The 27,358-nt window shown below is 36.6% G+C and overlaps 2 protein-coding genes across 2 annotated transcripts; both read right to left on the bottom strand.

Moving 5' to 3' along the window:
- Positions 1-2,950: 2,950 nt before the first annotated feature.
- Positions 2,951-9,875, bottom strand: bcl2l10 (BCL2 like 10). The gene is made up of 3 exons (XM_055174198.2): positions 9,726-9,875; positions 8,269-8,679; positions 2,951-3,800 (listed from the first exon to the last, which is right to left on the bottom strand). Exons 2-3 carry the CDS (start codon positions 8,674-8,676, stop codon positions 3,678-3,680), a joined length of 531 nt encoding a protein of 176 aa, XP_055030173.1. The 5' UTR covers positions 8,677-8,679; positions 9,726-9,875; the 3' UTR covers positions 2,951-3,677.
- Positions 9,876-10,197: 322 nt separating this feature from the next.
- gnb5b (guanine nucleotide binding protein (G protein), beta 5b) lies at positions 10,198-24,979 on the bottom strand. Its single transcript, XM_055174197.2, has 13 exons — positions 24,825-24,979; positions 23,041-23,194; positions 21,885-21,996; positions 20,902-21,038; positions 20,490-20,531; positions 19,298-19,374; positions 18,987-19,119; positions 15,348-15,491; positions 15,022-15,113; positions 14,194-14,242; positions 13,444-13,540; positions 11,132-11,298; positions 10,198-10,744 (listed from the first exon to the last, which is right to left on the bottom strand). Exons 2-13 carry the CDS (start codon positions 23,164-23,166, stop codon positions 10,733-10,735), a joined length of 1,188 nt encoding a protein of 395 aa, XP_055030172.2. The 5' UTR covers positions 23,167-23,194; positions 24,825-24,979; the 3' UTR covers positions 10,198-10,732.
- Between the last annotated feature and the right edge of the window lie 2,379 nt (positions 24,980-27,358).

Here is a 27,358-nt window from a genome sequence, read left to right as displayed (position 1 = left end):
CATTTGGTAAAACCCATAATGAAAATGCTTATGCAAGGAAAAAACTGAGGAATCATGACTACAACACTGACACCACCTGATATGTGGTCAGCTTCTTGACAGATTTTAATTCTCCATAAAAGGTTCTGAATGTCCCTAACCTATCATCACTTGATCCCCAAAAACAGAAGTGAAAACATAAGTAAGACCATATAGAGAGCAAATGAATATGTTTGCTGAAGACCTAGGACACACTAGATGATTTCAAATACATGAGGCTGAGTGACTACAGATGTAAATGATTTTTAACTACATAATCCTTAGAACACACGCTCTGGATTCGACCAGACAGTGAGGCCACACACGTGATGACTGTAGTAAATTATTTTAAAGTGATGCAAGATCTCACAGAAACGCAAGAAAAACACATGTTGTGGTAGTTCTTTGCAATGTTGCCATAGTTGTACAAGTTGGTATTCTTTCTCAATACTCTTCTTTCATGTCATGTTTGTGGGTGTCTGTTTCAGCTATAAAAGCATGCAGTATGCAGTTGAAGCTTGCACGCTCCCATTGGCTATTGCAGCAGTCATGTCAGAGGCAGCATGATCAAGAGTCGTACACAGGTTTCTGGGATCAGAAAGTCCTCCAACGCAATCGGAACCAGCAAAATAATGACTATATTATAATTTTTTGGGGACAAAAAACCGCAGCTGCAGTAAAACACTTGATTGATCGCCAAGGGTGCAAATCTGGCTTAAAATCTTCATGTGTGGCCAAGCCTTATCCAACGATCTTATGTTTTTGTAACATCAACAAACCTCAACTCACTAAAGTTGTTGGGGACGGGGATATTTAAAGCATCTTATTAAAGCAGTTCAAGGTTTTTATTCCTCATGCTAAACAAATGTAAAAAAACAGATGAGTGCGTTACAGAGTATTTCTGGGCCGAACTCACTCCTTTTTCCTACAACTTAAAAAAAATCGAACATGGTTAACTGTTACGTATCATGGACCCCTTATTCCTTTTATGGGCACGTCCCCCGGAAAAGCACGCCTACATGTCAATCAGAGTGAGAACGTTCATAATAAGCATTGTTCCTTTGAGTAGAAGTCACTGGCATCACTGCACACGACAATTTTCGGGTGTTTGTTGTGTCACCACCCACCTCTATAATGGCTGTATAGGTGCACTGAAACAATCGTTCCTAACATGCATTAAACTTTTGTTTATAAAGACGTGAAACTCATCGAGTGGTCAGGGGTGTTCACTGATATGCTCACACAAAAATCGCTGCAAAAGACGCCCTCCAACAGGTTTTATGGTAGTTTTTGTCCAACTCCATTGACTTGTATTAGATGTGCTGTGAGGTACGGTATTACTCCGCGCCGGGAACCTTGTTTGTATTCTTGCAATTGGCAAAGGCGGATTATCTCCACCCACCGAGCTGAAGTGTCTATTATTTAGGCTCTCAGCGGAAGAATGTACGGGTGTGAGGCGTTTGGAAAAATAGGTCCACAAGTTTACAACGAAGGCTAAAACACCTGTTGGAAAGCATCTTTTGCAGCGATTTTTGTGTGAACATATCAGTGAACACCCCTGACCACTCGGTGAGTTTCACATCTTTGAAAAATGAAAGTTTAATGCATTTTAGTAAGGATTGTTCCAGTGCACCATTAAACCCATTGTAGAGGTGGGAGCTGAAACAACAAATACCCGAAAATTCTCGGGCCAGCATCATATGTCCAAATTTCAGTCAAAACCGTTCTATTTCATCATAAACAATCTGAAAACAGGGCTTTAAGTGTAAAATACCCAACTTGTCCTTTAACATCAGCTACAGCCACTCTTGCGACAGCACTAATAATACAGCCATAGACTTAAAAAAGATGGACGTCGGGAGGTCGCCTGCCTCCATTGTAATGAATTGAAGCCAAACGTGTCCCACTACGGTCGGTGCCATGTTTCGTAAAAACGTCAGTTTGAAGCCAAGGCATGCGCAGAAGGAATCGTCCGTGGAGCCAGAGGCAGAGCCGCGGTATCAAACTTCCGCCAAAATGCTTGCGCGACCAATTCAACAACGCTAATCATAACGACACGCCCTGTTTCTATAGCATCAAATTACTAGCTTAAATGAAACTTATCACAATAATGAACACTTGAACATATATCAGCATGATAACAACTACTTGAAAGGACCAAAACCATATTTCTGAAACTTTTATTGGAAGTGTAAATATTTTTTTATTTAGAGCAGAGTCCCGTTTGTTTGAATGGAGAGAGCGGGGTTTATGACTTGTACTGCAGCCAGCCACCAGGGGGCGATCAAAGAGCCAGCGGCTTCACTTTTGAAGACTAATGCTGCATTTACACCAGCCGCGGTAGAGGCGTCAAGCGCAAGTAATTTCAATATTAAGTCAATGTGAAGACGCTGGAGGTCTCACGGCGCGTGTTAACCGATCAGAAGCCTGCTTGCTGCTGTGGCGGCAGTCCGGCCCGGAGTCACTCATTCAACATGAAGGAACGCTTGATATTGTCCGTGAACAGTCACCCGGAGCTATACGACACAAGTTCTTATTTCTATAGAGACAGAAATAAAAAGGACCTCGCTTGGAAGAGTGTCAGTGAGGACATTGGGCAACATGGTAAGTTGTAAATCACATTTCACTTTTGAGTCACGTGACATTTATCGACACGCAGCACTTCCGCAGTTTTTTTAAACTATTTTCCCCTTATAGCAAGGTTACCAAATACAAACCATTAACTCTCTTGATAAATGCACAATCAACATCAGCCATCTTGCAAACGGATAACCGCATAGCACTTGCCCCTCCCACAAGAAGCGGATTTTGCCTCTGACGCGCGTCAAACTGTTCAAGTGGCAAACTAGGCGCCGAACCATCAGCATTCACATAACTCAAAAATAAAACACTGTATGTCAAGCCCAGATAAACAACACAAGGAAACAAGATCTGATATTTACAGTAAAATTATTTTATTAAGAAAGAAGTTAATAAATAAAACAATGCAAAAATATAATGTTTTGTCAATTGTTGGGAATTGCCTAAATAGTAATAATTTGTTCTTACAAGGTAAATAAATAAATTTACAAAGTAAACTTGTCACTTACAAGTGGGCAGAATAATCACAAAATCTCTTATACTAGAAGCTACAAGGTAGCACCTTTAAAACAAATGACCTTTAGGACGAAACCAAGAGAGACGTCCCAAAAGCGTAAATATCAATTGTAAACCACAAGTGAAGGCGAACAGTGGTCTGATGAGGAACATAATGTGGTATATGATGATATAAAATATATGCACACTCGAATGGGTTAACATAATATCAGAGAAGCCACATGAAGCGACATTGTATTGTTTCCAAGTTAATCCTCGACATTATTAACAAACTGTCGTTTCATTCCTCTCTTATGGAAAATACTATCTAAACTAACAATATTTACAAAGGGACGAGTGACAAGAGAAATGACAAAATAAAAGCACCATGTTAGATATGTAAAGACTTGAAACTGAAATCTTTTATCCTAAAGGCCATGTCCAGAATGTACAATCATCATGAATTACCAGATGTGGATGTGGAGAAAACATTCGATTGAGAACTTAAAGATCGTTTTCTCAATAAAAGCCATTTTTTAAACAAAGGTCAGATGCTTATGTGTGTTAAAGAAAACCTAAATTGTTTAGCGGACTAAAAGAAACGTTAAACCGGCTAAACCAACTCCTGCTGCGGCGAACAGTGCTGTCTTCATTGAGGACTCTTGGTTTAGCTGTCTGGCGCTGTGAAAAAACCTGCAGAAACCCTCCTGAAAAAAAAAACAGAAGAAATCAAGTTTAAGCTTTTATACACACATATACAGCATGATGCAGCTGATGACAAATGCATTATTGTTTATTTAGTTTCTTATAAAACACTTCATAAAATATGTTTTAACAGTAAGCATGATATTGCATAATTTAATTGCATTAAATCTCTGGGTAGGAAGCTCACTATTGTATGCATTTAACTCTTTAATAACCATCCCAGACAGCAGATGACTCATGACCTGATCGGCACCGGATCCACCCCAAAGTCAGCAACTCCAGTGCAGCTCCGGCCCGGAGTCGACTGCTGGCTAGGATGGATATTAAAGCGTTAAATACATGTGCTTCACATTTTATTAAATACTACAGTAGTAAGCTTCCTACCCATTACGAAAAGAACTTGCAGTAACACTATAATGATAAACTGCCTTATTTTTAATCATTTATCAAGAACATATGCATGCATCCTTGTCAAAACATGTTTCGTGGCGCTCTCATGGGAGCAGCCTGACCTGTTTCATGTCTCGATTGCATTTCCAGTCTCCTCTCTACTTTGTCTATCGATAAAAATAAATAAGCCCAAAGTCCCGGAAATTGCAAGCTTTTGATATGTTCAAGTAAACATTTAAGAATTCCACGTAGATATGGCATCAGGTCTAAAGAGCAGACAGGTGCGCAAGTAACTTCTGTTTGTAACCGTCTAACAAACAGAAGTCTGGAGGAGTCGGTCTGAGCAGCTGTCTTCAGACAGACACCTGCTTTACTGGTCAGAGTCGGTCCAGGTGCACAGCTCATAATCATACACCACACAACTCACAGATCAACACAATAGACTACATGCATGACGGGCCTTTGGCTCTGCTCTCAACAGCTGCCAAATAAAGCGAAAGACAAAACAGAGCAGAGGGAAAGAAAGGACTGAGCCAAGCCCCACAAACTATTCATTCATGCAAATTCAAGCGGCCATTTACCTTTCGACAGAAGTGTCGGATTCGACTGCTGTAAACTCAACCAAGATACATGAAAGCTTTGTTTGATAATGTTTAGTTGCCAATTCACTGGAAATCGTAGCTTGCGTTACAGCTGTCAAATAAAGTCCCTTTAGGGAAGTCGCTCCACCAGGCGGCCATGTTTGCAACGCCTCCAGGCAGTTATTCAGTCATGCAAGACTAAAGTCCTATCTACTTGAATGGGAAAAGACAGATATCTCTAAAATTGCATGCTAAAATTACAATTTTCTCACCAAGAATAACACCTGACATCAACAGTACCATAACTTTTGTTCCTCAAGCCCCTCCCACAGAGAATCATCAGAGTCTTTATTGATTAAGGACTGGTTCAGGTGGGACATCTGTCACCACAGCGGCCATATTGAGAGTTGCATTGTCCCCTATTCGTAGTAATAGGAGTGCACATCTTGTTATATCCGATATCTTGGTCTCAAATCTTATTGATGTAGCCAATACAGAAGTGACTTAAACTGCAATTCATCGACTGGCAGCTAGAGGCAGGCTCCAAAAGGGAATGTTAAAATGTTAAAACTTTACAGTAGAAAATATGTTTAAGTATTTTTGGTCTGTATAGCCAACTTTGCCCTTTATGACAACTGTGAGGGGGGGGGCGAATTTTTTGGAACTCATCCGTTTAAATTATATTACGCTTTAAAGTTCTGCATAATTAAGGGCGTGGCCACTTGAGTGACGGATGAACAGCCATTGCTGTCACTAGAATCGAGCTAGGCGGGTGTGGTTTCAGCAACCAGCCACCTCAGCTTCACCAATGTCCCGCCTCTTAACCCATTTTCAGTTATCCACGAGTGACATGCGGCCAAGATGCCGACGGCAAGCAACGCCTACTTTAAGCTTCAAAAACGATCTTCACAAACCAATGGATGACGTCATGGACACTACGTCCATATTTTTTAACAGTCTATGGTATACTCACATAAAATATGACACACAACATTAAGACAAATGAGATTTGAGAGCATTAAGGGAAAAACTTTCATTGAATAGCAACCTTGTTTCTCAGACAAAGCTATCATATGACATCAGAAGTTGATCATTTTATTCTTTAAAATTCATATTTCAGCATCAAAACAGCATATGTAAAAGTTTTTCCTGTGATGATAATTTCTTCATGCCACAAAAGAGCTCTATAACTCTACACCTACCCATGAATATGTAAATAAGTCTCCGCCTCCACTCGATTGCACCAGCTCGGACCATAATAAATATAAATATGTGAATTAGCTCTGACCATATATGAACTATTCAATTAATCTCAAAATAAGATATTGCTCAAAAAACTATAGCCCGACCATTTGCAGGGAGTGGGGGAGTGGTTGGGCCGATGCCGATATTATGAAGTAAAAAAAACGACTGAGAATAAAGTGATATTGGATTTATATTGAAAAGTGAAACTGATGGTGTCATTGTTTATTAGCTCTACAGTAATTTATGTACTTAACAAATTAGTTAGCAACTTCCGTTAAGACGACAATGCTTGACTAAGAACATACTGATCTAATGTGTAATGTGTGCTGCACAACATTTTTATAACACGAACCCTCTTTTATAAAACTAAAGCGTTTGCTCTCCGCCCCTTTCATTTTGCAAGGTGTGAAAGTTGCGCGAGCTTATTTAATCAATTGCTCTGAAATGAGCATGTTCAGTTAAAACACAACTAGTGATGGGAAGTCTGAATCTTTTTCGTGAATCGGTTCTTCCAGACCGTTTGTTTCAAAGAACCAGTTCAAAAAACTGATTCACTAGTTCTTTAACGTCCTCGTGTAATGATGTCATTCACATCTAATTCTATCATCCAGAAGGGTAAAATACACTAAAACATGTTCAAGTGAAGTCGTGTATGATTGATTTATGTGTTATTCTATTAAATCATCTATCATCATTTATGTGTCCGACTAAAACACCTTCAAAAACTATTAACAAAAATCATGGTCTTAAACTTAAAATATAATCTGCATGCACCTAACATAAACAGATTTTAGTCAAAACGCTGTTTAATATAATTAGCTGTACCACACATATTTACTGTATGCTTTATGGGAATAATAAATACATTTATATCTGTCAATCATCTCATCAGTTCACAAATGTTTATAGTATTAGCACAGCAACATATTGATGTCCAACATGTGTACTGTTTGGCTAACGGATGCAGTTCTTTGATTCTTAGTTCTGCTGACGCATCCGATAGAAACTGTTCTCAATTCAGTGAACTAGTGACTCCATAAATCTATTCCTGACTCGAGAATCACTGTATCGTCCTTTTCAGTAAACACATCCGCAGTATTAACGGCTCATCAAGTCAGACGTGTCCGGTAGAAACCATTCTTGATTTCAGTATGTTTGCTGCGCATAATCAGAATCAACAAAGTTCACCAGGTCTCGGTTCAGTCCGTGTAGTGTTGGGGAGAGCTCCTGTGAAGAGTCGATACATTATATACAGATTAGTCTCTCTTATTTTGAATCGGAATGATTGTCGAGCACTTCTGAAAGTAACTTGTGGATCATTGCGGTCTCAAGACAAACTCTCATGTAATAAAGTAAGGCTTACTGGTCTGAAACGACACAAACGCTTATTAAATGATGACCATTTTGGGGTGAACTACCCTATTTTTAAACCGGAGAAAGATATTAATCTACCTACCATGATGGAAATGGTGCCATTACGATGTGGCATGTGACATACACCAAAAATGTTTCCCTGCCCTCTCATTGTACTGTTGACAGACATGTCACATGTCATTACAGCTGATGTCGGTCAGCAAAAATAACATATCCTGAAGTTATATGGGAAATTTAGACAGGAAACAAATAACACTTCCACAGGACAGTGCACCAGAGTCTGAGGATCTCAACGCAAGCTCAAAACAAAAAAAAACTTGGCTAGACATCGCAGAGAAGTTTTAAAAGTGCTTTAAAGAGCAGTACAGCATTCCCACAAACATTCCCAGCATTCCTTGGCTTCTCTCACTCTCTAATTCACAAAAACAGAGCAGCCACAAGAAGGTTTGTGTCGCTCTGCACTAAAAGCTGGACCAGGATGTCACTGCAGTATGAACCTTTCAATTACTCCCATTAAAAGAACACAACAGGTAAAAGAAAATCTAAGAGATCAAACACACAAATGGCTTGAGCTATAAATACAGAGCACACATGAACGGTTACAAGAAATCTGATGCGAGACGCTTTAAACGCCCACACAGTTTCACATCAGTCAGAAACCGAGTGGATATGTCTCTTGTGAAGGTGTGGAAACCCCCCCTTGCTGAACACTCCTGTCAGTTTTTTATACCGAAACCTGCAAATTATACAGGGTCTTCCCCTGTCGCAGTCCCTAGACTCCCTACCCTGCTGCCTTTCAGGTCGACCTTCACATCTACTGCACAAACACAAGCATGATTTTCAACCCTTACTGGCTACTACAGTAAACACCCATGCTTACCCAGCCTCCATTTTCCAGCAACCAGTCCTGTTTTTCCACTCCCAGGTAGTCAGCTATGGTTTCGGCCAGTCTCAAGGAGCACCCCGAATTCTCTCCTCTGGACAAAAGCTCATTGGCCAGCACTCCAGTGAAAGTAAAGATGGAGACCACCCTTCCCCAGTTAAGTTTGCCATCTCCTACCAGTTCCCTCATCACGCTCTGCAAACACTTGCTGGGATCGGATCCGCAGGTGTCCAGGAATTCCAGGGAGAGCGACCGGAATTTGTTTCTGTGTTGCTGCTCCAACTCTTTGGCCAGGTATCTCATGGCTTGCGCTGACTCGCTGGGAGGCGTCTGTTGGTTCCCACTGCAGAATCTGAGATAATCTTCTGCCAGCTTCAAAGTCTCTTCCCTCAACCAACAGGACATTTTCTAAATAAAGTCACAATGAAAATAATTTACACTGAACTGTAATGTTTTTTAATGTTCAATGATAAATTCATTTGTGTTTACCAAGTCTGGAAAATAGGCCTATAAAAAATATTTTAAAATAATATAGTCATTTTATAGTAATCTATAATAAACAATCTAAATAAAACACATTTTATTAAAGTTATGTGAATTGTAACAACAACAAAAAAACATAATTAAAAAAATTGTGGTAATCATTAGTACATATACCATAGTAAAATGTAGTAACATTGCTAGATAGGCTATATTATGTTGTTGAAACTTACCATAGTAGTCAATAAAGTAAATATTAAACTATACTACTGTTTATCAATTCACTATAGTTAATATAAACAAAACATAATAATTGCTTTGCTGTAATGTACTATAGTAAGTTATACTACAACTTACTTTACTACAGAAGTATACTACAGTATTTTTCATGTGGGGAAAAAATTATTGGTTTTATGAAAAACAGTAAAATTAGTTTAGTTGATCCAATTATAGTTAGTTAGTATTGTAATATGAATCAATCAATAAATATCTTCTTTAATCGTCATTTACTTTGTTATATTAATTCAATAACGGCATTAACAGTATTACAGACTATGGAAAATGTGTAACATGTCTACTTGTCACGATGATACAAACGTGAACACAATAGAAGTGAACTGCACAAGGACACTGAATCCAGATCAGTTTATAAACGGCCTTCATGCCTTTAATGCTAGTGGTTCGGAAACCGCTTCAAATGAAACCGTATTAGATCACATGTATCCGCAGTGTTAATGTATATGTACGTGAAGGATATATATGTAATAAAACAGTAAGTATAATGTGCTGCGCAATGGCGTGAAACACAAAGCCGGCTGCGCCATTGCGAACCAAAACACAAAGACGCGAAGCAACACAGCAGGTCTTAAAATAAAAACACATTGCTGTATAATTCCCATGGCATTAAACATTTATTTTAATGTGTAGTTTTAAGTGTATTGGTCTTAAGAAGCGAGAATAATAAAGCGGCTCACCCTCCCAGCGATGTCAGACTGCGCTCTCCACCGACGGTTACGCAAACAGCGGAAAGCTCTTCCGTCACTCCGCCTTATTTGAATGGCTTAGCGGAGGCCACGCCCTCATTGCGTCACAACGCTTTCGTATTTCCATTGATCTGGAACTGGACTTTCTAAAGGTTTCTTTGATGTACTTTCTAAATTCTTACTAAAAATGTGACGTATGGAAATAATTAAGTAAATATTAAGTAATTTATTTATGTATTTATGAATTGGGTGTGTATTAAAATAAAAATATTTATATTTACACATTTACAATTCATATATATAAACAAATATACAAAAAATGGTAATTGCTTGGATATATCCCTATTAATTCATTTTTAAATTGTTTAATTAAAATATATTTGTAAAATGTTTTCAAAATGTTTAAATATATTTTTATACCAGTCTGCTGTAATTTATTAGATCATTTACTTTGTGACAAACAAAGTAGGTCTATATGTATGAACGTTCTGCCCAATGATCTCTTAATCTGCTTTAATTTACAGTGTTATCCACCAAAACACACAAACTACTCACTCAATACACTAACACAAAACATTTTATTCTCCTCAATACAGTGGGTGCAAAAATATAATGTATAGTATAGTATATATATAAATAGAAAACTAGCATGCACATATGAATTAATGCAGCAACTAGCTTTTAAATGCAGATTTCATAACACATTTGATCTAAATCTACAGGTTTGATGGTTTTACATTTACATTCCAGTGCAACTCTTTAATGTGTTTTAAGTATATACTGATTGATCTAGACATTCTGCCTAGGGACTAAAAATAAATTGTTCCTTTTGTTTTATAAAGTGACAGCTTCAAAGCCAAAAAGTAGGATAAAAGATGCTTATAAATTTGTGCTAAGATGAGTAAAATACAGATCAGTTTCTTTACAGCCCCTGCGCTGTATGATAACAAGTCCATGTTGAAATATCTCGTCATATACAGCTGGTACAGACCAACTCCTCAAGCCCAGATCTGCAGAAACAAACAAATCTGTATTAAATGAGATTCGTCATGTACTCGGAAAAATTACAACTGGAAACCAGAAAATCAAAATACAAAAGAGGAATAGAGAGAAAGTTGTATTTTCCGATCTCTATTGAGGCTTATAAAGAGAAGAATGTAAAGTCCCTTTCACTTTCAGACATCATAGGTCGGTGTAAAACACCTATCACCACTGACACTCCCCCGATGCCAGTAAAGACCAAAACCACAACATAGAGGTAAATAAATCAAAATGAAAAGCAATTTAAATTGATAATGAATATATATGATCTATTAAAATACACTTTTCACTATAATATAAAAAAGATTTGGGTCATACTGGGTCATATTCTCACAGGGTCTGGGGCAGTCACTCACCCGCAGGGTGTTATCCCATGATCCCGAGCAGAACGCTGTACCATCAGGTGAAACTCTCACAGTGCTGACCCTGTTTTCATGGCCAAACAGAATCGACACTCTTGTACCTTTCAGAACATCCCAAACGTTAATGGTATAGTCATTATACCCCGCAAACAACAACCTGCCTGAAAGAGAGAGAGAAAGAGATTGTTATCATTTAAATATGCATAGAAAACAAAAGACATTTAAAATAAAAAAAAAATTTGTTTTCTGCATGATAAAACAGTAATTTAAACTTTAAATCCCCAGAAAAGTTAAAAACACCACAGAGGTATCATAACAGTGATTGTAACGCTGCTATATTCCAAATTCCCATCTATTCAAAGTCGAAAATTAAGTTAATATATTTTCTGTAAATCCTGCCCTTTACCACAGCTCTCACATCTCTTTACAAATTTCATTCAGGTTTAAATAAAGAGAAATAATGCATCCAAAGAGCCACTGCGGCAAGTCAGTGACGTCAAACACAACCCGCTTACACGTATGAAAACCGTTTACATCACAATCATTTTAAAGGGGACGTTTCACAAGACTTTTTGCAGATATAAAATAAATATTTGGTGTCCCCAGAGAACATATGTAAAGTTTGAGCTCAAAATACTCAACAGATAATTTATTAAAGCATGTTAAAATTGCCACTTTGTAGATGCAAGCAAAAATATGTCGTTTTAGGGTGTGTCCTTTAAAATGCAAATGAGCTGATAATGCAAACACTGATTGCCATAATAGTAGTTTGTTGAAATTGAAACTCAATTGTGCCGTCAATCATTTTCTCTCTCTCGTAGTTGGATAGTGCAGATTAAAGGGCGGTATTATCCCCTTCTGACATCACAAGGGGAGCCAAATTTCAATGACCTATTTTTTCACATGCTTGCAGAGAATGGTTTACCAAAACTGGGTTGATGTTTTTCACATTTTCTAGGTTAATAGAAGCATTGGGGACCCAACTATTGCACTTAAACATAGAAAAAGTCAGATTTTCATGATATGTCCCCTTTAAATAAACAGACGTTCAAATGAGATTTAAGAGGGGTAAATTATCAGTGACTAAAGTGCAATAAGTTTGTTTCGCACAGAAAGCTATCGAATGGCTTCAGCTTTTTTTAATAGTTTTCACCAAGATTTGTTCATTGTATGAAAACGAGCAGCTATGTAATCGTGCCAACATCTAACTGTGTTCTGTGTTTAAAGTTCATTTTTGTGTGAACTATTGCTGTAAATAAAATGACTTAAATAGTATATTTGAGCGATTTCATGCAAATGTCAACCTTACCATGAAAAAATCGTTTTTACAAGGTTTTTAACCGCACTGAAATCTAAGATTTCAATATTTAGTGGCTTAAATACCAATAAGTCTCTGTTTAGGTTTTCCAACTTTTTTTTCAAATTATTTTCCATAGTAAGGTAAGTGGAGCTTTCAGAAAATTTTAAATAAAAGAAATATATTTTATTCCTTGAAGAACCATCTCTTTGTATTATTATTGCTTTTGGTTTGTGTATTTTAATTCACAGAATGCCTACAAAGTACAAACTTTTTTCATATACAAATAATTATACAAAAAAAATAATTAAAATGACTGATATTATTGATATTTTTCTGATGTCTAGACACTATTCTCGGGGTTTTAGAAAAATATAAGCAGATGGTTCAATTATATATTGATACAAATTACATTCTCTGATAAATTATATTTTATTCTTTTGATGGAAAGTCACATTTAAAACAAAATTCAAAATTGCTAATTTTATGATTTTACATATAATTTATTTCTGTATGAAAATGCCTTGTTAATACCTATATCATTATAATGTTTGTTTAAGCAATTTAACAGTATTTGATATAATATTACTAGTGACCACACATGTTGAAAATAATAAGGTGTGTGTTTGTGTGTGCGTGCGTGCGTGCGTGCGACAGCTGAGATATTTGAATGTCCTCTCATTTTGAAACTGTGTTGTGTAATAACAGTATAGGTGACATCAATCCATACACCATCTGTGCTTTATTTAAAAACATAAATAATCACATGTTGTGCAGTTTAGAGTTTAAGAAAAGGACCTGTAATGTTTTCTTTAATCAGTGAGTCAGCACCAATCAGTGCTTTTCAGATTTTTTATATTTTGAAGCATTCGTTTAAAATCAATAAATCAACAAAAAATAGTCCATGTCACTTATGCTGTAAATCTAAAATCTTCTGTTTGGTGAAAGAAAGGTTTTGACTGACATGATAAATCTTTAAAACTATAAAGGCCTGATTCTGGTATCTCACCACTGAGGGAAAAGTCCACGCTGGTGGCTCCAAATAAGATACTCTCTTTATAGTAGACGGCCACCTCACGGTCAGCTCGCAAGTCATACAGGCGACACTGAAATCACATCAAAGGAGAATTGAAAAACTGTTTGACTGGATTCTCATTGATTATTGGATGACACGTTGCGTGGACTTTAATCAGAGATATCAACATCAGACAAATAAAACACACCGACACTCACACATATATTCAGTGACATGAATGTCTTTTTAACTACATTTGTCAACTTATCAACATTATAAAAGGGCATCAAGATAATAATCGGATTACAACAGATCAAAAGTTCATTGACTGCTTGATTGACTAAACTAATGATTGGATCATTTGTGGATCATGTTTGGAGAGAGCATTGTTCTCTTTTTATAATATTTTAGTATTGATTTTGTTTTAAAATAGGGTGACCATACATGCAATTCCTCCCGGACGCGTCCTGACCAGGACCTCGGTGCGTCCTCCAGAAGTCGTATTTGTCGACCGGATACACCATTCAGTTAAAAACATAAGACATACAATCGTAGTTTCATTCTTACCTTAAAATGTAACTGTTGCTTTTCTGTAATGATAATAATAATCCTCTAGTCTATTATGTATGCGGTCGACAAATACGACTTCTGGAAGACGAACCCGAAATGTCCGGGAAAAATGGCACGTATGGTCACCCTATTTAAAATTATATGAGATTACTCACTGGTGTTTAGTAAACTCACCGTAGCATCATCAGATCCAGATGCAAATGCATCACCACTGGGGTAATACCTGCAAAAAATAAACACGTTAATATTGATGTTCCCCATGCAGGCACTCATACAATGCAAACATCATCAGGGTTGACAACACTTAACTAAAGAAACTAAAATATTTATACAAACTGCAATATATTAATGCACAGCTTGAATTGAAAATGTAAGAATGCTAAGTTAACCTTTGCTGACATAAACAACGTGTGCAATTCAAATCAAATGCCAAAATCTATACTGTAAAAAGTGAAAGCTGCTCTACTTAAAAAAACTTAGGTAACACCTAATGAAAATAAGTTTTATAAACTTAAATTTTCTCACTTTAACTGGATCAACTTAAATCGATAGAAGATGGACAAATAACAGTTTACCACTGTTAAAAATAAAAGTTGGATCAACTTAGAAAAATTACTTCATTTGGTATCACCTAAAATATTTAAACATCTTTAACTTAAATTTTCCACAATGTAAAGTTGTAGGTGTTAAAGCCATTTTTTAAGTTGATCCAACTTTTACAGTGTTATACTGTGATTTGTGCATCTTCTTTAGATCTGCATTGGTCGTTTTATTGTCACGTGTCATGAGAGGTTTATCTTAGGGTGCATATTGTTTTATTTTTGCAAAAAGAACAAAATGACATTGGAACAGCTGCAGTTATAGAGAAAGTATAACTTTGTAAGGCTGAATAATTTTGTAACACAATTATCATAAACACCCAAAGAAACAAATACATTTATTAAAAAAAGTTAAATTTACAAAGTTTTAATATTGGCCCGTGTGGCAGTATGAGTCACTTACTTTACACTGTTGATGTCAGACTCATGAGTCTCAAAGGACTGAACGTTCTGACCTGAGCGCATATCCCACACATTAGCTTTCTTATCACAACCCTAAAACACACACACAGCACTTCAGAGACCTGCAGAACAACATTAAAACATAACAGATTGATTTAATTTGAGTTCCTGTATGATTTCCCCACAATAAACTAATGGGATGTTTCATAAAATATCAGAGTGACAGAATTTAGTATTTGTATCTCACATCTACATTGTGAACATCTGTATGTGTGTGTATGTTGAGTGTTGTCTAGTCGGGTACTGTAAACTGGAAGTGACTCTGACCCCTGACACAAAGGTGTTTCCTGTCTCAGATGGTGCGAGGTCCAATGACAGAACATCTGCTGAGTGACCATGGAAACTCTGCAGCAGCTGTCCACTCTCAACATCCCATAATGCACATGTGCCGTCACCACTTGATGTCAGAATCTGAAACAAACATACACACAAACCTGCATATCAAACTGACCACCAATGGGGAAATAACTGACTGCAATACATCACCCGACTTCTGGATGTATCGGTTATTAACCTCAGCCCACTATTCCCCTATTCCTCTCAGATCTAAAGGCAGCGTTACGGGTTTACATATAAATGGACTGCATTTATATAGCGCTTTTTAACAGACCTATGGCCATCCAAAGCGCTTTACATATTGCCTCAAATTTACCCATTCACTCACACATTCATACACCGACGGCGGTGTCAGCATGCAAGGCGCCATTCAGCTTGTCGGGAGCAGTTGGGGTTAGGTGTCTTGATCAAGGACACTGTGACACTTGGTCCGGTTGAGCCGGGGATTGAACCACCAACCTTCCGGTTTGTAGACAACCTACATGAACCACTGAGCCACTGCCGCTATGCATAATGCTATACGTTATTAACATCATATGTGGCATCAAATAAAAATAAAATAAGAAACAGAAATGCAGGACAAAACACGTTACAAGCACAATCTTGTATGACCCGCTCAGGACGGGTGCGAGTAGAACTGGTTACATTTCTCATCATATTTTATTTCATAGCTTACTATCCTGAATACTCAATATAAGCCCTTTGTTCATAATTTATTTTCATAAATAAAAATGTATATATAAAAATGTTATAGATGTGATGTATAATGAATACAATCTCATTTTCTAATCTCTGGGCATTACCTATCCTATTTTTCCAAAGGTGATTCCTCAAGATCCCTTAAATAGTTACTTTGAAATCACTTTCAGAGGATTTTTTCCCCTATTACACTTTAAATAGCTGTATTAAATCATCGGCCTTGACATTATGGTTTAAATATTTCACTTCATCTTTTTTATCAATCTTATCTGTTTGGCAGGAACATAACCAAAAAAAGAGGATCTGTAATAAAACGCTGTAGAGAGAGAGAGAGAGAGAGAGAGAGAGAGAGAGAGAGAGAGAGAGAGAAAAGAAAAAACCCTAAACTGACTTATCTTGCACTACACTCAACAAATACACAAGCAGGAAACGGTAATTATGCTGTAATTTTAATTCTTTCATTTTTTGGTATAGTTTAGTTAAACTGCTGTCACGTTCAAAATAGACAGGTCACATACTAAACGTAACATATGGAAATATGAAAAAGCGGATCCATAAAATAAAATAAAACAAGATAATCCACTGGAGTACAGACCAGAAACCATGCATTTGATACTGTATGCATGCAAGTACAAACACAAACAACAACTAACCAAAGACATAACACTAGGGCTATATACACACAGAGCTAACAACAAGACACACCTGGGGAGACAATCAACAAAACTTTAATGGACTACAAACCAGGGACAAAAAAAATAAAAAAAGTCAATAAAATCCAAACCATGAACACATGAAACTATATACATTAAGGTAGGCTATTATTTATTATGAATATTATACAGAAGTAATTTGTAATTACAGTACTGTGATTATTACTGTAATATAAATGACAGTATAGAATTTTCACTCTGATTAAATCTACAGTAAGTTTACTGTAAAGTGACTTACTTGCCAATTGCTGCCAGCAAGTTGCTGCAGAATTCACAGTATTCTTTGAACAGTTCAGTTTAAATGAAGAGTTTGCTTCAAAAATGCGATAAACGCCTTTTTTTTAAAATTAGTTACAGCCAAAATCAGTATTGTATCAGGTCAGTGTTAAAAAGTAAATTCTTCATTTTACCCAAAATCCAATATCTGCCAAGTTTTCCTCATCTCCTTTGTACTCCGTGATCAACAAACAAACAAAAACAAAATAATACTTTTGATGGCATTGATAAACCTGTGGTGGGAAAGAAACGTCAGCCACTCGGGTGATGGAAAAATGCCGACTGTTGCTTGTTCAGTCACAACAGCATCAAGCTTCTGTCATGCTAACACATTGACTCCAGGGGATCTTATGTAAAACTTTACATTATTTTACACGAAGTCAACGAAAATCAAATAGAACCAAAACATTTTACAGCCGTCAAAAAAGTTCAGGGACGACGTCCCAAGGATGACAGCAGCAAAAACAGTGTTATTAATATGACAAAGTAAGTGTTTTGATTAATGCCATTAATGTTTATTTATTTTATCAGTGTATACCACTAGTCAACTAAATGAATAAAACATAGCAAAGAGGAATGCACATTTATACATTGATTCAAAAGATTTATGGCATATATATAGATGTTATATAAAAGTTTGTAACAGAAAGTAGTGGTTTTCATCTTGTCACTTTCTTATAGAAAACACGTTTTTACCCAAATAAGTCAAAATGGATTTATTGCGTTTTGGAACCAAACTCTTCAAATAATGATAGGATGCAGATCAAATAAAACTTCTATATTAGTTCTAGATTCTTTTGTTTACATTGGAAGAATTGTTCATTCCAATTATTAATATGAATAAAAGTTATTGAGTATTTGTTACTTTATGCTTATATAACTGTATTATGACGGTATGCCCTCTTTACATTTTTCTGTCATACTTTATTTCAACAATGCAAAAGGTCTGCCCACTAAAATAAATTGTATTAACAGTAGATACAAGGACAGATAAAAAGACAAACATTTCGGCTGTTTTGCCTTCATCAATGTAATACTTTCTTTGAAATACCAAATGGATCTTTTGTTTGTTTCCATGTCTTGGGGACTTTTAATCTTACTGTAAATCCCGCCGGGGAACTACAGTTCAAGTGGTTGCTGTGATTGTTATTTTGAATATGATGTGTGATGTATAATGACACGTAATTAATGCCCTGTCAGAGACATACTCATTACATTTACATTATTAAACATGAATTTACTCATATTTGACTCAAACTTGATACTTTTAGTGGCCCTTTAACTTATGGTAGGAAGGGACTGTGGCAATAAACATTAACAGTCAATACAAATGAAGCTCATTTATGTTTTATGAAGTTAAAACAGTTTCATAATCAGTTCAAATATGAAAATAAAAGCTGGCGGAGGGGGATTTCCTTCTCTCACACATAACATTAAATATAATGACAATACTTGCTCTTGAGTTTCATGTGTACAGACGACAGCCATTTAACCACAGCTGTCAATCAGGGATGGAATGAAAACTGAGCTTACTAAGCAAATTACATTATTTCATTTTGGAGTGACATTAAAATATAATGCCGTCTCTGGCATTAAGACATGTGTATGTTATAAGTAAAAGGCACCAAAAGCACATTTAGCTATGATTTGCAGGTTTCATTCCTGAAAAAAGAGCAATCACATGACATGGAAGGAGCAATGAACTTGCCATGAATTTATGTAAGTGCATGTGTCAGTACATGTGACCTGTCAGTCTGCACCTATATAGTTTATGACTGAATGAGGTCATTTAATGTAGGTCATTTAAAATGATTTGATTATGTTGTAATCCATTTTACTAGTTCGGAATATGATCAAAACACACGCACACACGCACACTCACCTGCATATCAGAGTTAGTAAAGCTGCAGGAAGACACATAGTTGGTGTGCATGGCCACAGATTTCCTCTTAGCTGCCAAATTCTCATTTTTATCCAATGAGAGGGGGTAGACCGAGCATTTATTATCCAAACCACTGACAGAATAAGGGACAGAAAGAGAAAGAGCAAAGCAAAGTTTATTTTTATATTAGCTTACTATATGTGGACTTTATTATCTCAGTCATTTCATTGTCACGGTGGAGTTACAGCTCAATTTTTCGATGGTAAAACATGATGACCTTTGATTCTTACAGCACTGAAACACAGACTTACCCACAAGCCACAGCACAGCCAGATGGAGAGTAAGCACAAGCCATCACCCAGGTGCAGGGCATAGTGATCGCATGTTCCTACACAATACACATACATCACAAATTCAAAGAAATTCAACTCATTTAAGGAAACTGATGAGGACATGTGGACGTACATTATGTGTATACAATGTTTCTGTACACTCTAAAATATTTCTGTAGAAATTACAGTATTACTGGGTATTACTACACTGTAAAAAATGTCTGTAGAAATTACAGTATTAATGGGTATTACTGGCAACTAGCTGCCAGTAACTTACTGTAGATTTTACATTTATGTTATTTACTGGCAACATTTTGTTCAAAGTTAAATGAACATAAAAACATTTTTTGACTTTATCTTCTACAGTAAGTTACTGGCAACCAGCTGCAACATTACAGCAAATTTTTTAGAGTGTAGCAACTAGCTGCCAGTAACTTACTGTAGATTTTACATGTGTGTTATTTACTGGCAACAGTTTGTTCAAAGTTAAATGAACATAAAACATTTTCACTCTTTATCTTCTACAGTAATTTACTGGGAACCAGCTGGATAATTACAGCTAATTTTTTACAGTGTAATATTATGACAGCTAAAAAGGAGGTGTTGTTTGTATTTTGAAGGTTGGATGAATGTATCAGCTGTGTAAAGAAACAGGCGAGGTTTTAGTGCCCTCTAATGGTCAGCTCACTGCACAACTGCTGCACTTTTATCTATTTACACCACATACTGTACATAAACATCATAAGAAAAGTGTAAAGATTATAAAACAATGTTTCAACTATAACATCAACAAATCACACATGCAAAACAAAAGCTGGTTATTTCACAACATAATAACAATAATTTACTCACTTGCCAGACTCATAATTAAAAACGTGCTATGATTATTAAAACCTACATGTATGCATGCATGTTATTCAGACTGTCACACCAAAAATACAGGACAAAAGTCTGATTTACTCATTTTAAGCCTGACTGATGTTGTGTGATTGTGTGCGTGCGCCCGTGTGTGTGTGTGTGTGTTTACGCAGGATTAGTTTTGTGCTAATACATTGGGTTTCCATTAGAGTGCATTACAACTGCAAAACATGCAGATTATACTTCATTCCCCCTGCACAGAAAGACACTTCTCTATGTTGCACACAGAACAGCGTGTGGCAGATATATTTACCTTATTGGTTGTGTATGCATCCCACACAAGGACTTTTCCATCCTATAGGAGAGATTTATAATTTTACTATCAAAATCTTTTGGTGGGAAAGGAATCCATTACAGCTGCTAAACCTTCAGGACAACACATCATTTTGCAAAACATGTTAAAAGCAATAATTTAACCCCTTAGTATTTTTAAGGCTAAAATGCCTTAAAAAGACACAAATTGTACCTGCTGTTTTCTTAAAAAAGTATATCAGCTTTCCAAAGATAATTGACATGTTTAGCTTTTTTTTAAGTAGCCATGAAGTTTTCTGTCAAATAATGCAATGTTCCTCAACATCGGGACTTTAAGGGGTTAAAAGCCATAAAAACAGAATATTGGATCTTTTGTAAATGTGAATGTAGAATAATGCCATGTGTCCTGTTACCTGAGAGGAGCTGACTATTCTTCTTTTGTCCCGACACCAGTCCATACACAGCACTTTATTCCCGTGTCCTTTCAAAGTTCTCCTGGTCTTCATGACAAACTGACCGAGAGTCTCTATCTTCTCTGCCACCTGATTTACTACAGACAGACAAATGTCCATTAACATACCAAAGACAGCCTTCAGTACTTGAATTGTGAATAAAACAGCACAGTTACTAAAATTATACAAAGTATAACACAGACGATTTATCAAATCTGAATATGAAACATATTAATAATTTATAAAATTGACAATTGATCTATACCAACAAAATCTATACTGTACATTGGCCTACTTAACATGCTAAATTCAGATTTGCTGAGAAATCTGAACTGTACAGCCCAATTACTAAATCATTATAAGCTAACCGTTTTGAAAAAATACAGCTTACAACATTTACTTGCTAGATTTTTGTTTATTTCTACCAAAAAGTTACAGATTGTAGCTTTAATAAATGAATATAACAATATATAAACAACAGAAAAATTTTGCATTTCTAAATACATAGCTGATGTTTTATGTTTTGCATTTGGTAGCCAGCATTTGTGATTTGTAAACATAAAAAAATACTAGCCTACAGTTTTTATACTAATTACAAAATATTTAATTTATTTAAAATGAATGTTAAATATAAATGTAATCTTCATCCTTCTTTAATATTACATTATATATTAAATAATAATAATATAGCCTATACCGACATCTAAATCTTTAGCATGCAAATTACAAATTTGTTTCCTTATAATTGAATAACAGACTCGTCCACATCAGGCATACACATTTAATTCCCATGGTAGAGATACATGCACACTTAATTATTTTGCGCGTGTAAGGTAAAGGCGCGCGCCTATGCTGAATTTTTGCGCATCACAATCGGGTTTAATTAATAGCCGTGAAGCTCAGTAATGCACTGTAATAATCCAGCGCTGAGTGTTTATACTCACGCTCGACATCGTGCAGTTTTGCTCTCTCCTCCTCCAGTTTGGCTTTAAGAGTCTCAGACTCGGCTTTCAGTGTGTTGACGGTCTCGCCCTGCGCCAATCCCTGACAGGCCATCTTTAATAAAACAAAAATATATGAAGGACGGAGAAGTAAATGTCAGTTTATCATTAACCAAAACTGATACAGCAGTGCCTGCGCAGCTGATGATGCGCTGACGTCACCTGCAGCGCGTCACGTGACACATCAGCGCCATCAGCATCACACATTTATTTTTGTTCTGTATCTTACTTTGAATGCGGCCCAAGGGAAACATATGTCAGGTTCCACTTGATGTATAACAATTATAAAACAAAATATTTAAAAGTACAGCATGTTAAAATGCTCGATATTTGACCACTTACCATGGTTTTATTGTGGTAAAAGTGTAATAACTATGTTTTGTTTTGTGTGTGTATTGATTACTATCAGCAAAACCATTTTTTACTACACTAATCATGTTTTAAGTATGTTTTTTGAAAACCATGATTGTCAAAACCATGGCTATTTTGTAGTTCCCATAGTTTTACTACAGTAACCATGTTTTTTTTTGTTTTTTTTTTTTGTATTAAATGTAGTAAAACAATGCTTAATTTCGTAAGGGATATGTACTACAACTTTTTTTTCTGCTTTGCTTTCATTTCTTTACAGTTTGATTAAAGATAATTATAATGATCAAATTCTTCTATATTGTTTTTATTTCTTTTGATTTGCTCTTGTATATGTTTATTTGACAATTAGTATGCATAGCGCATATGTGCTGTATGCCACATTTTATGCTTGTGTTTAAAATGTACTACATGTTGGTGTTGTTGTATATGTGACAGTACTGTTATCAGAGGTCTGGTCATGACTATTTGAGAGCTCTCAGATGCACTTTATACAGGTGATGTCTATGTGATGACATTGTGGGCACATTTCCAGTATCTCTAAGACAAACACTCTAAACAAATAATCCAACCACGTATTATAAAACATTTTAAGCAACACCTTAACATAGTGTAAGGTTTGCAATGTTTTAACATAAGCAAACATAAATAATAGTTGGAAAGATTAAAGTCTTAAAATAAGCACTGTGCTGTTGAAGTGATCCTGGATCATGAGTGGTTTGTAGGGACATACCAGCTCCACACAGAGCGAGCAGTAGTTGATGGGCTCATTCTTCAGATAGATGTTCATCAGAGGTTTGTTCTGACTGCAGTTATCACACGGACCAAACGTGATCGCCAAAAATGTCTGGTCACACATCTTTGTGTCTTGTATGTAGAGGACAAGCCTGTACACATTTGAAGCAAAAAAACAAATACACATAGTAAATCTGATCATTGTGGATTTTAGTCCATGTCTCTCAGCTTTGAGGCCATCTGAATGCACAAACATCTTGCAGATTTACACATCGACAATAAATCTTTTTTATTAATAGAAAATAAACCAAAATATATTGATTATTCTTTTAGCACTCAGTGGTGTAAACATTTTATTTGAATCCAACAAAATGCTGTGTATAATGAAAAAATCCTCCCTTAATAAATTGTCAACAGATTAAATAGTAGCCTACCATAAATAACAAAAATAACAGTTTTGCTATAGCAAAAATTCAAATGGAGCGTTGGTAGCATATGTACTCAACTTTTTTTGTGTTGATACAACTAAATTACATAAAAAGGCATACAGGAAATGACACTACAGCACTACACTACAGGACAGGTAAGGATAAAATAAAATAAAATTTCTTGTATAAATATGTCAAAACATATACATATTTAATGATATTAAAAACTTTTCATTTGTTCATAGCCATTAAAAATAATAATAATAATAATAATAATAATAATAATAATAATATATGCATTGTTCATATTTCATAGCTCAGTAGACTCTGTATTAAACATTTCACCTTACATCTCTAGACACAAATAACATACACTTTGTTGAGAACTTAGTTGAGAAATCAATATGGTTAATCATGAAATCTGACTTTTGAAAGCACACTTTGATGTCTGGGCAAAGTTTGATATATTGCAAGGTCTACTGAAAGACAATCTGACTATTTCTCAGGAGAAAAATCAAAGAAGCAGATCATTTACTGGACTCACCCAGAATGCGGTTTTGGCTAGAAGAGATACAGCAGACGCCAAAGTCTCGTGAAATCTTGCCGGATGAGCACTGTTCTAATCTTAATCCTACCCCAAACCTACACCCCACATTTCACGGAATTTACGACGTAGCTGTATCCCATCTAGCCAGAACTGCTTTTTCCTCCTAATCCTACCACCAAAACCTTACCCTAAACCCAACATCTCGCGAGATTTCGGCGTTTGCTGTATCCCTTCTAACCAAAACCCCAGAATGCCTGTTTTCCGCTGCGACAGTAAATACAAAGCATTTACATGTGAAACTCGTTGAATTACCGCCAGGTGGCGCAAAAGGACAGTTTGCAACTTTAAGGCAGAACAGCTGCTATAGCACAAAAATTTTAATTCGTAAATGATCACTAGGCACATAACGTGATGTAATATTTAGTCAAATTTAAAATGCAACATTATGCAAGCATTATTTAATCTTGTGAAATTATTTATCATACATTGATGTTGTAGGATTTTAGCGTCAATATTTAGGTGAATGCACAATAAAGCATTATATAGTGATGGTGAGTTTTTATTGCAGCACATACATTATAAGAAATCAAAGCCTAATGGCTCGGTAAAATAATTAATTAAGGTATTAAAGTGAGATAATTTTTCTTTCTTATGCGTAACCAAAAACAGAAACTGGTGCTACTTGGATTCTCACCGAAACAAACTTAATCAGTCACCTGAATTTAAAAGATTTGAATGACACCTGTCATCTTTATAATGACATAATCCATTAAATATTAAAAGCAGAATACATTTATTTAAACTTACCTTTTGATAGATGTGTGCTAACAGCAGGCTGCAGTTCAAACGGTGAGGAGAAAGGGATTGAACCTGTAAGACATGCAGGCAATAATCTCCTTACAGGAGCATTAGTGTTTATACCCTAGAGAAGTTTTACCAGCTGAAATAGTGGCCAGTCAGAGACAGAGACGCTAATAAATAGTCCAGCTTAAGGTGGTTAAAGCTCAAGCCTTGTAGTTCATCAGTAAAACACAGCAGTGACACTGATAGCGAAAATACTTGTGTGGTCTTCAAAAAGCCATGAGATTTTGGCAGTGGCACTAACTGCATTATAACAGACATACACAGTTATTAAAGTAAGACTGTACTAAGACTGTTCTTATGACTTTCTGAAGCGAAACATGTTTGTGAAAGAAAATGATTTAGCAATAATTCAAATGTATTTTAAAGCGTTTTGAAATTTTCATTAGATTGAGTCGTTGGATTACTTTAACACTTTGATGCACAAGCTATACAAACCCCTTCTAATGCATAACATGAGTCTAAAATGACCCGCATTCATTTCCTATTATTTCATGCATGGCTGGGCATTTTTGTTCTTTATCTTTTAAAGGTGGTGTGTAAATTTAGCAGCATCTAGTTGTGAGATTACAAATTGCAACCAACAGCTCACCCCTAAATTTCAAAACACATATGGTCCCCACCACAGGACAAACATGTCCGTTTAGGGCTACTGTAAATTGCAACTTATAGGCTGATTTGATCCAGAAACATTTTTTTGTTATACTGGTTAGTCTCCTCGCATCATGATAGCAATCACTATGTTAAGTTCTTTAAATGTATTTTTATAAATGTTTGTCATCTATGAAAGGTGTAGAACCAAAAAATGTTTAACAAATCTTTAAACTTGGACCGAACGCAATAACTGGATACATGCCTTTTTTGCCCCTCATCTGTGAAAGTGTTTTGCATATGTCACTGTGCAACGTCTCCATGCAGACACTATATGTCATTAGCGCATTCACGTGCGCTTACTTCCCGTCGGTAAACAGAGGGAGAATGGCAAACTTTTCTGCTGAACCTGCACAGGAGCCACAAAACGTTTGTTACTTACGTAACCATGGTTCCCTGAAATAACAGGAACAAGTATTGCGTCAGTTTGCTGAAGCTATGGAGGAAACTCCTGTTCACTCCGTGATTGAAGCCTATTGGTTAACGTCTGTAAATATAACAGACCAATGGTGTTCGAACCCGCGAAAGGACGGGGCTTACGCGCTGTATAGGTCCGGGTAGAACACCATTTCGCTTACCTTATTCGACTGCAGCATGAACCGAATAAAGCTCTCTGCAACAAAGGTAGCCTATAGCATGGCCAGAAACCCAATGCTTGTTCCCGTTATTTCAGGGAACCATGGTTACGTGAGTAACCTAAACGTTCCCTTTCAATACGGTTCGCATTGCGTCAGTTTACTTATGCTACGGGGGAACATCATCCCATCACGCCTTGCATATACAATGGCTTTAAGTGCCCTACTGGAGAGACGCAGGACGGGGCCCGATTACCAGTCTACACACGGTTTCCTTGTGAAGCCTGAGTAAAAGTACCATATAAACATAATGACATGCATACGGGTGAATCCTTTAACGCACTACGATGCAAAATATAGTATTATACAAGCCGGCAGGTTCCCAGAGCGCGCCACATGTGTGTACGTGTAACAGTAAGTATGATGGTGAGCTAACCAAGCGCACCGTGACGCATACAAGAATACAACAGCGGGCATACAGGTGAAAACAATGAGTGCACTGTTATGCGTGTGTGCGAGTTTAAGCTGACAGAACCTGTGCTTGTAGGGTAGGGATGTCTAAGCTATAAAATCTGACAAACGTAGATGGCAATGACCAGCTGGCCGTGTCGCAAATATCAAAGATGGAAATCCATGTAAACCAAGCCCAAGATGCAGCCATATTCCCCGTAGAGTGCGCTCAGACACTGAGTGGACATTGTTAATTCAGGGAGGCGTACGCCAGAGAGATAGCCTCAAAGATACATTAAGATAGCCGCTATTTAGTAACCGACATACACATAGAGTGATCTGCGAAGCTCACAAACAGCTGGTCTGACTTACGAAAAGCGGCAAAGCGGTTTGTGTAAATTCTTAGCGCCCTGACAGGGCAGAGAAGGTTAGGAGGCTGTTCGCCATCCACCGTTGGGAGAGCGAGTAGAGAGACCATCTGAACCCTGAATGGCGTAGACAAAACTTTACGAATGTAACCCGCTCTCGATCTAAGGATTGCCTTGCTATCATTAGGACCGAATTCAAGACAAGATGGATCGATGGAGAAAGTGTATAAATCGCCTACTCGTTTAACCGATGCTAAAGCCAGAAGGAAAGCGGTTTTAAAAGAGAGGGCATGTAGGTCTGTCTGTTCGAGTGGCTTTAAGGTAGGACCCCGTAAGGCTATCAGGACCATGGATAGATCCCAGGGCGGGACTGTGTGCGGTCACAACGGGTTGAGCCGGTGAGTGCCTTTTAGAAATTTATTCGGCAAGGTCATGT

The sequence above is a fragment of the Misgurnus anguillicaudatus genome, chromosome 15, assembly GCF_027580225.2.
Source record: "Misgurnus anguillicaudatus chromosome 15, ASM2758022v2, whole genome shotgun sequence".
Classification (NCBI taxonomy): domain Eukaryota; kingdom Metazoa; phylum Chordata; class Actinopteri; order Cypriniformes; family Cobitidae; genus Misgurnus; species Misgurnus anguillicaudatus.
The sequence above is the reverse complement of the archived record's forward strand: the minus strand, read 5'-3'. Positions and strand labels throughout refer to the sequence as shown.